Raw genomic sequence first — 18,018 nt, 5'->3', positions numbered from 1 at the left:
GGTTTAGATGGGTTGGGAGTTCTGGGGGGGGGGGCTGTCAGGAGGTGGGGAGTGGTTGGATGGGGTGTGGAAGTCCCAGGGGTCTGTCTGGGGGTGGGGGTGTGGATAAGGGTTGGGGCAGTCAGGGGACAAGAGGCAGGGAGGCTTAGATAGGGAGTGGAGTCCTGGGGGGCAGTTAGGGGCAGGGGTCCCAGGAGGGGGCAGTCAGGGGACAAGGAACGGGGGGAGGTTTGGGGGTTCTGGGGGGCGGGAAGTCGGAGGGGCAGGGGCGGGGCTAGGGCGGGGCTCCTCCCGTCCTCTTTTTTGCTTGCTGAAATATGGTAACCCTACACATGACAGAATCATCTCAGCTGCACTCTCACTATACAAGCTTCAATGCCTCTGATGTTACAGCACTGAAGGACCTCGGTGTTTGGAATCAAATCATGCCATTGAATTCCTTTTATCTGTTGTAGATGTTGTAGGTGGAATTGATCCAAACATTTTATGTGGCATTGCTAAGAAGTCTACGTATCACAACCACAGAGGAGTTTGGTGATGATGATGGCACAATAAACATCAGTTTTTGTTTGCAGTCTCACCCAGGTTCATTCCAGAGACGATGCTGAAGTCTTCCGAAGGCATTGGTGGCTGAACCAATACACTCGGTAATGTTGTCATCAATCTCAGGAAACGACACTGCCTACGTAGCAAAATTTGTCAGCGAGCTTGTGTGGAACATCATTGATGGACACAACTGGCATAGTTGCAGTACTTCTACATTGAGGCTGGACCATGACTTCTGGCTTCTTTAGGCTAATTCTTAAGCCAAAAAGTTTTGCTGCATGCACAAAGCAGTTGAATAATAATAGGACTGAACCTTGTGAGGCTCTACAGGTGAGGGCTTTGGAGACAGAGGAAAAGGTGCCATAGCAATCTACTGGGTTCAGTCAGATTGGAAGCCTATGAGTAATTTCACAAAGTTTCCTTTCATCTCATCAGCTTCTTGGAGGTGAGAGGAATATTTGGTAAGGTGTATGAGATATCACAAAGAAGTCCATCTTAATGGATGTGTTTATCTTGTCCATGGACAAGTGCTGGCTTGGCATCAGGCTCTGCCCAAAGCCTCACTGAGAGGAAACAGGAATTGCTAATACCAGGTTAAACTAGTGATTAGTTCCAATATCCATCAACTACAGTGTCCTGTTCCCATCAGTCTCCAGTACCAGATGCTTTAGAGGAAGATTCAAGAAATTCTGTTTAAGAACAATTATGGGTTAACTCGTCCATATGTAAGTATTTCCTTAATCCCAAGCAGTTAGTCTTTGGTATTGGCCCATCAATATAAGGGTTTATACTCCTTATGCTTTTTTTACTCTAGCTAATGGAACTGTGGATGTTGTCTCTATCTATATAAAGATCCAATTTATCCTTGAATCCTACTGAACTGTAGCTCAGTTTCCAGAGACGGATGTATGAGTTTTTTGTGGCTGCAAATCTTGCAAGTCAGACAAGAACAGGAAATAGTGTGTCAGAATTTTATGTTTCTTAACACTGCTTATCTGTGAAAAGTTGGAGTTCCTGAAAGAGGATTAACTCCACTGGAGGCTTACCTAGGAAGAAAGCTAAATTCCCTCTTCCAAAATAAACAAAAAGGTATAATCTGTAAATACTATATGAATTATAAGAAGAATTTAATAACAACACTGTGGGGGTGAAACTGCCATCAAGTTTGCTAATGTAGAACTAAGAAAATCACAATTTTTCTTTCAGAGAATTTAACATAAAATGTAGTTGAAGTTTACGTGATTTCCCTGTATTTGTAACTTTGATCACATGGCTATTCTGATACTTAAAACTTGTGAAAATATGAAATATTACATATTTATAATGAGAGCTATCTTTCCTGCTTTCTTTAGGAAACTAATACATTGTGGCTTGAAAACTGCTGATTTTCACTCAGAAATGCTCACCCTCTTTAAAAAAAATTATTTTTTGCTTAGAAAATGGGCCTGCTGCGACTTCAGACCTCACCTTATCTCCTGATCTCTGGCCTTGACTCTTGCCTCCTGACACTAGCCTGGTACTACCTCTGATCTCTACTCTCTGACTCCAGCCTGACTCCAATCCTGATTCCTGCCTGGTACTAATTCTGATCTTTGGTTTTTGACCCTGGCCTAAGTTTGACCCCAAAACTTGCTTATTGAACTCAGCTCTAGTAATTCCTCCGACTCCTGCTTACTGACTACCATCCCTGATGTGTGGACTCCAGCCTGGCTGTGGCTGACAGGTCAGACCGCCTACACCCCAGTCCCTTCCATTATGTCTGCACACCCACCCCCAAGTGCAAGTGAATATGCAAACCAGAAAGGATACTAGTCAATCATTATGCAGGTCTGATTACCAATAGAGGGAAGTTCACAAACGGCAATTTAGGATACACTAGTAGGGTGAATGATGCCCTGGTATTCTGGAGATCTGGCGTCTTCAAATTTGGACAATCTGGGACTTTATTCCCTCCCAATAATATGGATATCAAAGGGGTGTCTAGTGACTACCATTATTTTGAGAGAGCCAGTTTATCTATAACATACTGCCCTGGTTCATGAAACCCTCCCCTGGTATGGGAGCACCTGGCAGAAGAAGGTTAAACTAAACACACAGCAGTTGATGGATGGTTGTAGAATGTACATTTGTTCAACTGAAGGCAAGATGGTGCTGCCCAAAAGCCGTTTGGATGCCAGCGTGTATAATGCCATTAATGTTATTCTGCAAAACATATGTGAGGATGGGGGGAAATGTCAGGAGTGGATTGATGTCTGTGCTGGGGTAGAGGCCTGTATATGCAGCCAGAAAGTGCACCTCTGAAAACTGATGCTGGAGCCAGGAGAGCAAAGGAACTAAGGATTGGTTTGTGCCCGCATCCTTGATTGGGAGTGGGAAATGTGATTATGATAATAGAACATGTGCGCACAATACTAGTGCACTGTGTCAATTTACCTGTGAGAGAATCAAATTTATGTATTGTTAATCTGAAACTGTATTAAAAGCTTGGCTTTGAAGTTCCTGTCTCTGTAGCACTCATACATCAAGGGATTGGACAGCAAAATAGAAGTAAAACACACAAATCACAGTTTGGGATACAAAAGAAATATGCAATGCAATGGTCATATATTGGTACAGTTAGCTGTGTGCATAGAGCAATGATTAAATGCGGTAATGTTCAGTTATTATGAGGATGGAAAATGTAGGGCAGGTGTCAAGATTATGTTGTAAGACAGAATGGCCAGCACAGCATGCTATGTAGTACACCATTCTATATAACCTGACGTCACAGGGAGTGTTGTGTGTGCAAGGAATGCACGATGACACCTTCTTTATAAAGGCGAAGGAACTATAGAGAACTAAAATCAAGACAGTGTGTTTTAGAAGAGAAAGAGCATTTGAGAGTCAAGAACCTTTGATTCCTACTGCCAGCTCTGCTACTGATTTCCTGTTTGTCCTTGGACAATTTGCCTCATCTCTTTACCCTATTTCTTTGTCTGTACAATGAGAATAAAAATAGCTACTTACCTAATTTGTAGAGGTGTTGTAAGGGTTAGTCAATGTTTGTACAGTACTTTAAACACATAAAGCACTCTAAATGCTAGTATATATTTTGCATGTCTATGAAACTAAAATAGTGATTAGATCAAACTGAATTTATTTTAGGAAATTATGTGCCTGATCAGAGCTGTTCCAGCAACAGAATCCAAAATGAGGATTCATAGGTGCTGGAGCTAGGCGTGCAGGGGGTGCTGTTGCACCCTCTGCCATGAAGTGGTTTCCATCATATACAGGGTTCACAGTTTGGTTCAGTGGCTCTCAGAATTCCCACTATACAAATTATTCCTGCACCCCAGCAAGGATTAAAAACTCACACAAAAGTTATGGAAGGCTTCGAAAGATGAGGAAGAAATGAAGACACATTATTTCTTTGTGGAACATGATTTCAAGGACTAATTATTGAAATGATCTTTAGTTCTACAAAAGGATCAGAAAACTGCAAATAATTAAAGCTGCTGCCTTAATTAGAGCATTTAAATGCCTCTTCAGTTGCTTATGAATAAGCATTCAAAATGATAAGTAGTCAGCAAACTGGAAGTAAGAAACACTGGCATTCAATTTTCTTAAAGTGGGATGCTGGAAATTTAAGAAGAAATGGATATGTTTAGCAGCTGTGCTAAGTTAGAAGTTGTACCAAGTTATGGGAGAATATACGGCGTGTGAGAGTGACGTGGTTAAAAGAGTATTTAAAGAGTCTAGTCAGTTGATGTGAGAATTAAGACAAATGGAGGTCACCAGCTTGATCAGTGATGCTGCTTGTATCCCTTGTAAGAATTCTAGTCTAGATTCTGTAAGGACCTTTAAATAAATACTAAGACTAAGAATTTTGCCTAATAAAGGTATCAAATAGGACTGCAGGTTTTGACCCTTAGAGTGCACAATTATAGAAATAAATCTTCTTATTAATGGGCTTGTAATAGCTTTAAAACTATAATTCATGTAGAGAATTTAATCTGGAAAGTATATGGTAGGTCAAGACATTTTAAGTATCTATTCATTTGGAGTTGAGAGGTGGTGATGAAGAAGCTGATCCTTGGCAATTATTTAACATCATTTCAGTAAGAGATTGTAATCATCTCTTCTTTTTTAATATATTAAGGCTCTCAGTAAAATATTATCCTGCTACTCACAAGGAAAATTAACTTCTTCATGAACATATATGGATATTTTCTGAGCTTACTGCTAGCTCCGTGGGTTTTTGGTTTGGTTTGGTTTGGTTTTTGTACTTGTATGTTTCTGCCTGTGGATTGTCATTTACTTTTATTTAGCTTCACAGCTTCCTTCTGCAGGCAAAAACAGTGTCAACAGTCAATCTGACATATGTGTTCTACAGTAAGTAAGTTACTTAGCAGAAGAACCATGCACTGTCATTGTAAAATATACCATAAAAGTCAATGCAAAGCAACATTTCACAGGGAGTCAAAATGTGGCCTTAACAGAGAGAGAAAATAGAGGCAAAGTTGAAACTGCAGTACAGTAAATCATCAGGATTGAATGGCATTCACCTCAGAGTTCAGAAAGAAACAAGATGAAGCAGCAGAGATACTCTCTAATAGCCCAATGCTGAACCCATTGAAGACAACAGCAAAAATCCCATCGACTGCAGTGGGAGTAGGATTAAGTCCAAGGAGCACCCAAAGAGTGGAAAGCTGCTTATACAGTGGTAACCTTCAAAAACCGAGCCGAAGGAGTACCTAGGATTTACACACAGATAAGCCTGACCAGAAGATGACTGCCTTTATCAGACAGCGCTTCACGTGTCCTGCACATTACAAGTGTTTTGTATAATCTTTCTGGAAGGAAACCCATAGATTTTTTTTTTTTTTTTTGCTTCTCATGAATGAACCTGAATTTCTCATATTCCTTAACTTTGCACTTACATGACCCAGGGCTTTCAGTATTGCTTTCTGCTGATTCACACTGATGTTTTTTGTTTTACCCAAAAAGCCCCAAACATTTTTTGTGCTTGGTTTTTAAACAAGTGTTTAAATAGTCAGTTCATACATCAATAACTAGTTTGCAAATTAAACTGTGTGCCCCTAGCAGAAGCCGCCAAGTTTTCAATTGCAACAGGCTGTAATGAAGTATTAGAGAGGCCAACTCCCTTCCAAAATCATTACAAATTGTGTTTTTCAGCAGCAAATAAACAAATTGTTGTTCATTTTACTACATCTGCTCTGGCTTAGCTGGCAATTCAAACTCAAATCTCTTGCCTTTCTTGTAAAAATATCTGTCGTAAAACTACCAGATTAGATGAAAAACCCAGCAGCAGTCTGTCCCCTCAGCACTGATAACCTCCTCTGCACTCCCCACTCAGTACAGACACACGTTCCAGTTCCTCTCCCAGGAAATTATGCAGAGGATGTTAACTAGGCCCGTTCCCTACCATCTGCTTGGCAGCTTCTTTCTATTGCCTTTTCAGCCTCATCTTCTCCTCTGTCTCTGAGGTGACTTGGTTCTGTTTGCTCCACTCCCATTATGCCTCTGAAGCTATCCTCCTCTCTGACTGGGAGTTCAATGGTTCTGTGACTAACGTCACTCAGCTCATTCCTGTTCTCCCCAGTCACCCTTGTCTGGCAGACAAGAAAGTTGACAGATAATCCAGGGCTTCTGGGCAGTAGGATTTTCCCAGGCACCTGTCTGGGCACGGTGAAGGGGAGGGTGGAGACCACACAGCTGAGCACTATTCAGAAGCCCATTTATGTAGTGTCATGGGCATGGCCCATCTGGGAGAAGGGTGATGTAGTGATAGTTACTGCTTTAGAAGGAGATCAGACTAGGGGAGAAGGATCGATCTTTGAACATTCACTTGATTTCTAAAATTCAGTTTACTAGATTTATGAAATCGTTCTCCAGTTTTAGTTCTAGCTCTATATATGTGTGTGTTGCTTTCTTCTGGCTACACGAAGAAATAAGCATAGGTGATGATAATCTTTCAAGTCTTATATCCAGCTTCTAACTCTTGGTAAGAACATTGAAAAGCTTGTAAAGAGTGAAACTGGCTGGTTCAGGGGACTGGTCATGGGATATGGAGCCTTTCACCTCTCAGTTATTGGTTGAAATCTAGCTGTGGTGAGCAATGATTTAAAGTGGCTATTTGACTCTTTGGTGGGTTAGGTACAGGGCTTATTTGAAATCATATGGGAGTTCCTGTAACCATTAAAACAGGCATCTTCACACCCTACACAAGTTCAGGAAACCCATGCCTTCTTTAAAAACTGTTGAGTGCCCCTGGAAATGGTCTGGGGAAGGGTTCTCCTGCCTTCATAGCGTCTGCAGCTACATAGGTCCATCTCTGTTTATGTGAAATGAATTCTCCTCCGTCTAGTGCTGCCTCTGCTTTGCCTGATCTGGGAATTACTAGAACATTACATTCTTCAGGGCTTCTCACTACACTAAGTATCTGGAATAGAGGAAACGCTCAGCTAGCAACAATTTCTATTTTGCTTCTCAATCCACACAGGTGTTGTTAACTCTCTCCTCTCTCTACCTTATTTCTAAAGTTCCCAACTCAGAGGACAATCCTAGGGCTCTTACATTGGAAGATTATTTGAATGGAAAGTTTCAGTACAAAACATTTTTTCCATACTGGATTTCAAGTAAGTGAAGATCATTTTTGTGGCTACATATAATTTTTAATATGTATTTTCTGGCTGGTTTACAAAGACTGAGGCCTGGTCTAGACTAGAAAATAAGGTTGGTTTAACTACATCAGTGAGGGGTGTGAAAAATCCATACCCCTGCATGGTGTAGTTAAGATGATCTAAGTGCCCGGGTAGGCAACTCTAGGTTGATGTAACAATTCTTCTGTCAGCTTAGCTACCACCTCTCAGGGAGGTGGATTACTTGTGCCAACAGGAGAAGTGCTACAGTATCACAGCAGTGCCATTAGAGCATTTTACATATAGACGAGCCTTCAGAAACATATTTTCTCTGTGATGACTGTTGCTCTGAGTGAATGCTCACTGCTAAATTAAAGGTACAAAATTACAGCTGAAGCTCACCTTTCTATGGCAGAAACCTCAAGTATTTAACCCAATAGCAGAAAGAGGATTCTTATAATAGTTTCTGTTTTCTTAATCTTTTATCAATTTACAGGCCATTGTTTTATTGAACTTGTTTCCATTAGATGCACTGAACATTCATCTCTTAAAGAGTTTGTTTTCTTTTATCTTTGGTTTCACTGAGCTTTTATACTTTCAATAGATAATGACTGATAATCTTTTACTTTCGGGCCCAACACTGCCACCCTTACTTACATTGAGCACTCTTGTCTGCTCTCTTATGGTAGAAAATCCTATCCCCTTGACACCTGCAGAGTCCCTTTGAATGAGGCCTTTTGTTCAGGTTTTACATAGGAGTTAAGTATTTGGCTTTAAGTGAGTTCTTTAAAATAAATATATGAAGTTAAGTATTAAGCACCTGAGTTCAGTAGCACATGTGTAATTAAGCCAGAATTTGGCCCATATGATCCTTCTTTACACCATATTGTGCAGTGCTAGTATTATCTACAAAATCTGTATACAATGGAGAATAGTCAGGTGAAATTCAAAGCCAGGATTTTGAATCTTCTTCCATTAGTGAGTTTAAATTAGATATCCTGTGTTATGGATCCTAAAATGGGTCAAATCCTGGCAAGTTTGGACAGTCATAATTCAGAGCAGAAATTGGCTTCATAGATATAAAGTAACTGCCATATCACTGGCTGTGCAGTATAATTTCAGCACGTATCTGAGTGTCCAAAGGCCAGATCTTTGCGTAATTCGGTGCTGTTATGGAATTACAAAATAAGGCAAAATTTATTTTTATACTGATTTCAAAAGACATTTGTTCTTGAATTGCTCAACTGCTAAAGAGGGACTATACTCTGAACACTTGTATTTCACAATATCTTTTGACCAACAGGTCATGAATATCTTCATCAGACAGCAGAAGATAACGTTATTCTCTATGATGTTGAAACTGAGGACTCAGCTACCATCTTGACTAATTACACACTTGTATGTATCATTTCCCTTTAAAAAATAAATAGAAGGTTGTTGTTTTAAAAACTTTCATGTAAATACAAATGGATTTAAATATTCAGATATTTAGTATGTGCTGGAATCTAATCAACTTCTCAATCTTTCAGAGAAAAGTTAACGCCTCAAACTATGCATTATCTTCTGATAAACAATTTATAGTTCTGGAAAGCGATTACACAAAGGTAATTACTTTATTATTATTACTTGGCTGAAAATTCTGCCTTTTAATATCTGATATTTTATAGGTTGTGGTAACATATTACTCAACATGAGATCAAGAAGCATTAATAGTAGGTTAGAGAGGTGAATTAAATTCAACTACCGTATAGCATGGGGTGGTGTGTAGGCCCAAGGGGAGCACTGAGAGGCATTATACCTCAGAGATGATCATATTTTTTTTCTGGCTTACTCATTTTTTGCAGCTTTGGAGATACTCTTATACAGCATCATACTACATTTATGATCTTCAATACAGGTAAAGCCTGATACCTGTTTCTCACATAACTATAGCCAAATACTCTAGATATGTGCTTGCTAGCATTTCCATTAGAAAGCTCTCTTCTGATATTAGTATTGCACTGTTCTGATGTTGCTTCAGTCTCTCAAGTTGCCTGCTGTTTTCTTGATTAGCTGGTGCAAAATTCAGAAATTACCCTGAAAAAAATGTACGGTGGGAAAATCCCCCTATCTTTTTACCACTAGGCATCTTGGGTCTATCTGATCTGTGACTGTCTGAATCTCTGACTACTTCGAATTTTCTAGTCCCTCCTTCTGTCTTTTATCCATCTTCTTTATTTGATTTTTCCTTCCATTCTGACTGCTCTCTTACATTGCTGGCAGGGGGTTGCTGCAGCTTGGGTGCTGAGGAAAGCCATTGCACATGGCACTGTGGCTGCTCTCCTGAAGTACACAGGCACTGCTAATGCCTCCTGCTGATGCTTTGCTGGCTCCTCAGAGGTGATGCCACATGATAGGTCCATGGAACTTCCATGTGATCACATGATTCACACATCATTAGAGCCGATTCTAATAGTAATGCACACTGTACAGTATAGCAGGTGACTTAGTTGCCTGTGCCATACTTGGACACAAGTTAAAACTGGCATTTCAGGCTGTCGGACCAAGGGCTGCCTGACGTGCGCACACAAAGTATGCTAGCATATGCAAGCCCTTGTGCGTGAGTCACATTATTTTATGCCTAACTGCTTGGTTTGCACAGCAAATGCAAGCTTTCTGACACCAATTTTGCATTGTTCACAAAACAAAAGCTGTTAAAATAGTGTACTTTTTTGCTTTTTCTTTAATCTGCCTTTTATATGTATGTACAATATTATGATCTGTTTATAGTGCAGGCAATAGCCATTTCAACTTCTTTCCTTTGTCTTTTTTAGTAATTTTGTAACAGAAAATCCACTTCCACATAGAATTCAGTATATATCCTGGTCACCCGTTGGACACAAATTGGTCAGTAAAAATAATGAAGTGCTAGAATAACGTTACTTTTTGATGGAATAGAATTGATTTATTTGGTTATGTGGGTTTGCTTAAGCCCTATTTTCACAGGCCTTTAAATTGTGTTTATCAACCATACTCAATAAAGATAACAGTTTAGCTAGTCAATGTGGAAGGGGGAACACCATTATAGAACAACCTTTTCTAGCCTAAAGCTTATGTTTAAACTGCTCGTAAACAGTAAATAATACTTAACTTGCTATTGTCCCGTTATTTCTTTCATCAAGAACTTTGAACACAGTTCACAGTTAAGACATTTTCTTAGTAAAACACTGACAAGCAGTTGCACTCACTGACCTCCAAATCTGACTTCTCACTGACCTCCAAATCTAACAGTGGAAGAAGAGAGGTCAAACAGGCTACATGCTCCACCTGAGAATTTTGAGTGCTGTTTTGTGGTCATTTAAAATGCAGTGCAATTGACATTTTATTTTTATGTTATTAAATCAAATATTTGTAGTATCAGGAGACACAATTTTCTAAGAAATTCCTCATATTTTGGTTTGATGCAACAGTCCTGGCACCCTAAACTCCCATTGATTTTACTAACCGTTTGAGATGAACAAGGGCTGTAGGATCAGGTTCCTTTTTTGTAACAGAAATGGACAAACGGGTTCAGGTAAAATTAAGAACCTTTGTTCAAATCTCAAACTGAATCTGAACTGAGCCTTTTCTGAATTTCCAGTAAAGTTTGATCACCTTTTAAAATTTATATTATAGACTCATGTTTTATGCTACACTTGCTGGTCCCAGCTAGGACCAGAAATAGAAATGTCTGAAATCTCACAAGAAAGCCTGTTCACCTGAGATTTCTAGCACCGTTGAAAAGATACAAAAGTTTCAGAAAGTTTGAATGAGTTTCAAAGAGGACTGCAAGCTTTTAGGTGCTTATCCAAACCAAACTCATTTATGACTAATATTTCAGGATTTTTTTTTTCAATGTACTTTCCAGTACAGCTAATAGGAGTTAGATACCTGCATCAACAGTTTAAATATAGCACTTTTTTCATAATGACAAAAATTCACTGGATTTACACTGGTATAACTGAGAGCAGAATTTGGCCTTCAAATTGTAATGTACTTCCATTAGATCAAATCCAAACCTAGTCCCAAGAGAGGTACTAAGTTCTTGGGAAAATTTGCAAAGGCTTCGATTGTAATTTTACTTGACCAAGGATATCAGGATTTGGCCTATTATACTTTATTATCATTTCTAATGTATACACAATAACATTGACTGTACAAAATTTGGTCAGACCTTTTTCTATAATTGTACATATTCCTAACAAATAAATTCTCATCTTTAGGCATATGTGTATCAGAATAATATCTATTTGAAACAATATCCTGAAGATCGATCTATTCAAATAACTAGTAATGGAAAAGAGAATGTAATATTTAATGGAATTCCTGACTGGGTCTATGAAGGTAAGTTAATATTGAAAACTGCATTAAACAAGGCAGGGTTTGGTCAGAACTTAGATGGGAAAATATCAAGCAATATCTAAGTGCAGCAAGAAATGGTGTTGGTGATTTAGTATTTTGCAATCTTCTTTCTAAGTCCGTAGTGAGCCTGTTTACGTACATGATGTGCCTATCACCTTGGTAAATAAGCACTGTCCATGAGCCAACCAATGAGGTCCCAGTTTCAAATGAGATGTGAAATCAAGACCCTGTGATCATCCAAGATACCATGTCACATTTCATAAGAGTAGAGATGTTAACCACAGTGTCCTGGCAAAATTTCAACTCAGGAAACTACGTTCTCTGCAGTTAAATTTTGCCTATAGCTTCAGTTAGATAAGTTACTTCTCACTTTCCCCCCTAAAATCTCTGGTGTTGTGCAAGTTGGTGCTGCATTTAGAGCTCAGAGTTTGCTACATTTCGGTTGTGAGTTTCTGCCAAGTTAGGACATCTGTAATTTTCACTGGGGATCCCCAGTGGACTTCCTTCCTTAGGTGCTCTCCAGCAGGAGCTGTGCCCGCAGAAGCCATCCTAGAACGAATTTAGCCCTTTGTAAATATTCCTTTCATCCACTGTTGTCTGATTTCATCCTGTAGTGCCCTTTTGGGATAGCAGTGTTTAGTTGGGTGCAACTATCCACTTCTTATCAGTGCAAGGAAGCGTGGGCCTTATTTTTGTGGCTCCATGCCAACCCTTTTATTCCTCATTTTTCACAATTCCTCCTCCTCCTAACACAAAAAAAGTATCCCTACTAGATAGACTCATCTTCCCTTCCTTAGAGCCATCCTCCTGTGAACAAGAACCCAATGCCCTTTGGAGCACTGGTTCCTCTTTGAACCAATCAGGAGGCTAATACAGTAGAGTATGTGCAAAAATTTTCCATTGAAAAACAACACCTGCACTTCATGTCTTGTGGTGACTTAAAACCACAATCAAGATTCAGACTCAATTAAGCAGGAAGTAGCTTGATTTGCTACCACAAAGCAATTGGGCTGGCCTATTAATAAATATATTTGCCTATGCTAATCTTTTGTAAAACAGTACCTCTCTTGAGCCTAGCGCAATTACATGGACCCAAAGATTGGTGGACTTGTAGTACTTTTGAGATTATCTTTCAGTTTCTTGTTTCACGACGTGCCAATGACGTTCTGATGTCTCACCATATCAGCACACCCTGCCCTGTGTTGTTCCTTGTATGCAAAAAAGTATAGGCAAAAAATGGGTTTCACCACTTGTAACTAGAGAAGTGCACTAGTAAGGTTGAACAGAAGAGCATACTGATATTGCAAAATCCTATCAAAATATAGGAGGGAGTTTCAGAGGTGTGGGAAGGTGTCTTGTTTTATGGGTCCCTGCAATTTGTAAGAGATCCTACATTTTGGGAAATGATAACTAATAATTGCTTCCTTTTTACTCTGTTGCAATAGAGCAAGGGGGCACCTAAAATTGAAGAGTAGTACATTTAGAATCGGTGAAAGGACATGTATTTTTACACATCATATAATCAATCTATGGATTTCACTGCTCCAGTAGGTTATGGAAATGCATACTGTAGCTTTATTTTATAAAGGAGTAGGGAAAACGTTATGACATTTAATATCTGTAGTTGTACAAGTGGTGATAATGAAACTAGTAACCAGACTTATTGCTTCAGGGCATAAATCATTTACCTGTCAGATCAAGAAGGAATATTCTATCTTCCTCCCCCTTCAGCCCCATGCATAGCATTGCACAAAAGTCCAGGTTCATTATTAGTTTCTGCCTTCTTCTGGCTAATTCCAGTACCTGACCAGATAAACCAGTGGTCTGATGCAGAATGAAAATTTTTTTTTGGTGTTTTTAGGAACAGAATGAATCTGCTTATAAAAATCAACAATGAACCAATTTGTTAAGGTATTTTTCTGATAGGAAACATGAGCTTTTAATGTACTGCACATAATTTATTTTTCCTCAGAGCAGTGCTGTGAATAAAGGGAGGATATTTTCCCATCAGTTTCCACCTGATTCCCATGCTCACTACCCCTTCCTTCTCTCTTGATCACACCCATAATTCTTTTCCTCTTTCAGACATGGTGACTGCCTGTATGCTGTTCTCAATGGTTGGGACAGCCTCACATTCACTAGATCCAATCCTTCATTTTCTTCAAAGTTCACTTCTAAAAGCAGTTCATGAAGCAGTCCAGCTATAATGAACATTATTGTGCACTGGATGATATCTGAACCATAGCACTGGATCGGAATACCCTCACTATTGGGAGTTTAAACATTGTGGCTTGGGCACATTTTTATAATATATAAACAAAATTCTGGATTGAAACTCGCTTAAATTTTGGGGGAAATTGGATCCGGATCTGAACTTTGCAGATAAGACTCACGTACTTATTTAATGTCAATGAAACTCAGTGGGAGTTTTGACTTCAATGCGAGCAGGATTTGGCTCTTAGGCTTCAATCCAGCAAGACACTTAACCATATATATATAACTTTAAGCATATGAATAGCTGACTTAAATGGATCTATTTGCATTGTAACCTTTTTAACTTTTATGTTGAAATGTTCCCAATGAATATTAAATTGTTAAAGATAAGGGAATAAAACATAATTTAGTTTTCAGGTTCGAGCCTCTAGGTTGGTTACAAAAAAATGTATTTAGTAGATGACCACTAAGCAATAGTTTGAATGATAACACTAAATGTTATTCAAAAGAAAAAATATTAATTACTCAAACAGGCGTGCAATTATAACTTGCACAATACTGCAATTATACTTACACTCAATAATGTATTAATGAGTGATCATCAGTCCACTGAAAGCAGAGTGAAGTACAGCTTTATAATCCTGGAATCTAACGGTACCCATCTGATGTTAATTGGAACTCTCCCCAGTCTTATAATACTAATTGACATTAAACCTACCCATTACCACCTTCACATTTCTGCCAACTCCTTATTGGTTCTTTACATTACACGTGATTTAAATTAATAGCTGCACCAATGTCTTTCCCCTACTATCAATATAGACAGTATTTTAATAAAACATTCACAATTCTTAAAAACACTCAGTAAAGTCCATGCCAAAGCCAGTTATAACTGAAACATAGCCACAAGATAGCCTTGGGTCATGTCCTCACTAACTTCAATTTTCCCATTTTACTATCTCCAACTTACCTCTAACTTTTCTCACACTAGTCATCTCAATTTTCCCTACTCCTCTATACTTAGGCTAACTTAAACCAAAACCAAATTTCTACTTAACATAGACTACAGCATGCATAAGTTATTCATGTTCTTAAGTGCTTTGCAGCGTCAAGATCTTTCTTATATAGCACAGTTCTCTGGTTGAGGAGTGATGAGTACACTGATGGCAAGATAATTTTAGGTGCTATGTCTTTGTTAGGTCATGTTGCTTTGTTAGGTCATAAATCATGAACTGTAACTAACGTGTACATTTTTTTTTAGAGGAAATGCTTGCTGTGAAATATGCTCTGTGGTGGTCTCCAAATGGAAAGTTTATAGCATATATAGAATTTAATGATACTGACATACCAGTTATTGAATATTCATATTATGGTGAGGACCAATATCCTAGAAAAGTAACTATTCCATATCCAAAGGTATGTTGCTTATTTTAAATGGGTGCCATTTAATTCCCCTTAGTTTGTAAATGAGTTGTGATGATTTTTAAATAGAGACACCCAAAATGTGCATGAAAATTGTTTGTACTCCTGTGGAGCGGTGTTTAATCCTGTTCTATCTTAGAATTAATTTAAGAAAGTAAACTTGAGCCCCAACCCTGCAAAGACATAAACATGTGTATAACTTTACACACATGGGAGTAGTCCCAATGAAATAAATGGAACTACTCATGGAAGTATAGTTAAGCATGTGCGTAAAGGTTAGGAGGATCTGGGCCCTACTTTGCTTTCCTACCTGATGTACCTATTGTGTTGCTTAACAATGTCTTTATCATAACATACTGTATTGAAAAAAAAAAGCCTACATTACACTGAGAAATAAGAGGATGTGAGATCTCAAATTTATTTAAATCCTTTAGCGACCTGATCTAAAGCCCACTGACTTCAGGTCAGTCAGGTCCTCACTGACTTAAGTGGGCTTTGGTTCAGGTCTTATATCCGTAATTCCAAATATAAGGCCAAGTTGATTGTTCTGTATTGGACATCTCCTATGACCCCAATTGGAGTCTTCTGCACAAAACTGGGGCAGTATACGTTCCAGAGATCTACATTGTACACAGGAGAGAAGAACTTCACCTAATTTCATGTTTTCTACCCCCAAGCTGGCTGGATGGACATTGAATTAGATAAGTTGTTTTCTTCTTGATGCATGAACTAATGCTAAGTGGAATAACAAACTGCCACAGTGAGTTACTCCAGATTTACATTAGTTTAAGTAAGATCAAAATCTGCCCCATTATGTTCAGTAATATCAATATTTCAAAATACTTTAAATTCTTTAAAAAACTGATTGCTTTCTTGAAAGAAAAGATGTTAATTTTTTAAAATGGTAACTAATCCTCCAGAGCTTGAATTGAATAACCTGGTAATACATTTCCTTTGAAGGCTGGGGCTAAAAATCCTACGGTTAGAGTGTTTATTGTAGACACTACTAACCCTGAAGGTTTAGGTCCTAAGGAAGTACCTGTTCCTGCAGTGATAGCATCAAGGTAGTGTGTTCTCAAATTCATCTTCTTTTCCTTTTCTTTCTGTTTAGTGTTAAATGATGGGACCTCTTATTTTCTTTTCTGGAGGTTCTGTTCTGAATGCTGCAGCTTCATATTTATGGATCTGGAGCTAATCTGAAGTTTTAGATACTGCTTTTACTGGTTCATACATTATGCAGTTCACAATCCTTGTTCACATAGGGCCGAATCCAGCACCATTGAAGTCAATGGGAGATTTTCCATTGTCTTCAGTAGAGCAAGATTGGGGCCATAATGGATGCAATAGCAATAGCCCATTTGTATACTGTAATAACCAGCTTTCATTCTTTGTTTTTAGTGATCACTATTTCACTTGGCTCACTTGGGTAACAGATAATCGAATCGGCGTGCAATGGCTAAAGCGAATCCAGAATTTTTCTGTCTTAGCTGTATGTGACTTCCAAGAAAACTCCAATTCCTGGTACTGTCCAGAGGTACTGCACATTGAAATATATGCTTAACATTGCTGTAAAAACTAATTTACAGTTGAAGTTACAGAACTTTGAGTATAGATTCATAGATTTCTGAGGCCATAAGGATCCATTAGATCATCTAGCCCAGTGGCTCTCAACCTTTCCAGACTATTGTACCCCTTTCAGGAGTCTCATTTGTCTTGCATACCCCCAAGTTTCACCTCACTTTAAAACTACTTGCTTACAAAATCAGACATAAAGATACAAAAGTGTGTCAGCAGGCTGAAAAAATTGCTTACTTTCTCATTTTTACCATATAATTATAAAATAAATTGATTGGAATATCAATATTGTACTTACATTTCAGTGTATAGTGTGTATAGAGCAGTATAAACAAGTCGCTGTCTGTATGAAATTTTAGTTTGTCCTGACTTTACTAGTGCTTTTTACGTAGCCTGTTGTAAGGCAAATATCTAGATGAGTTGATTACCTCTGGAAGATGTCTGCGTAGCCCCAGAGGTATATGTACCCCTGGTTGAGAACCACTGATCTAGCCTGACCGCCTGTATAACACAGGCCATAGAGCTTCCCCCAGTTACCTCTGTATTGAGCCCTATAATATGTGATTGATTAAAGCATATCTTTCAGAAAGGTATTCATCATGATCTGAAAACATCAAGAGATGAAGAATCCTCCACTTTCCTTGGTTGTTTGTTCCATTAGTTCAGTGGTTTTCAACCTGTGGTCTGCGGATCCCTGGGGGTCCACAGATTATATCTCAGATTTCCAAAGGGGACCACACCTCCATTCAAAAAATTTTAGGGTTTCACAAATGAAAAAAAGTTGAAAACCACTGCATTAGTTAATCACCCTCACTGTTAAACTAAATACAGTAACTCCTTACTTAACGTCATCCCAGTTAACGTTGTTTCATTGCTGATCAATTAGAGAACATGCTCGTTTAAAGTTGCGCAATGCTCCCTTATAACATTGTTTGGCAGCCGCCTGCTTTGTCCACTGCTTGCAGGAAGAGCAGCCCGTTGGAGCTAGCTGGTGGGGGCTTGGAACCTGGGTAGACCGGCAGCCCCCCATCAGGTCCCCTAAGTTCCCTGTGTGGCAGCCGCCCAGCAGACTATCAATTGCCGGACAGTTCAGCTGTCCCTCCCCCCCATTGTCCTGTGCTGCTCCTGCCCTCTGCCTTGGAGCTGCTCCCGGGAGCCTCCTGCTTGCTGTGCAGGGGGAGGGGGAGAAGAGGGGTGCTAATGTCAGGGTGTCCCCCCCCGTCCCCCTCCCCGCTCCTTT

The 18,018-nt window shown here is 39.1% G+C and overlaps 1 protein-coding gene across 1 annotated transcript in view; it reads left to right on the top strand.

The window, feature by feature from the left end:
• Positions 1-18,018, top strand: part of LOC117884879 (prolyl endopeptidase FAP-like) — a 59,635-nt gene that overhangs the window by 7,229 nt on the left and 34,388 nt on the right. The window contains exons 3-11 of the mRNA XM_034785796.1: positions 7,089-7,184; positions 8,491-8,585; positions 8,717-8,791; positions 9,032-9,084; positions 10,001-10,073; positions 11,429-11,549; positions 15,043-15,197; positions 16,164-16,267; positions 16,602-16,737. Coding sequence (XP_034641687.1) covers positions 7,089-7,184; positions 8,491-8,585; positions 8,717-8,791; positions 9,032-9,084; positions 10,001-10,073; positions 11,429-11,549; positions 15,043-15,197; positions 16,164-16,267; positions 16,602-16,737 — 908 coding nt within the window. The remainder of the gene's footprint in view (positions 1-7,088; positions 7,185-8,490; positions 8,586-8,716; positions 8,792-9,031; positions 9,085-10,000; positions 10,074-11,428; positions 11,550-15,042; positions 15,198-16,163; positions 16,268-16,601; positions 16,738-18,018) is intronic.

The sequence above is a fragment of the Trachemys scripta genome, chromosome 11 (assembly GCF_013100865.1).
Source record: "Trachemys scripta elegans isolate TJP31775 chromosome 11, CAS_Tse_1.0, whole genome shotgun sequence".
NCBI lineage: Eukaryota > Metazoa > Chordata > Testudines > Emydidae > Trachemys > Trachemys scripta.
The sequence above is the reverse complement of the archived record's forward strand: the minus strand, read 5'-3'. Positions and strand labels throughout refer to the sequence as shown.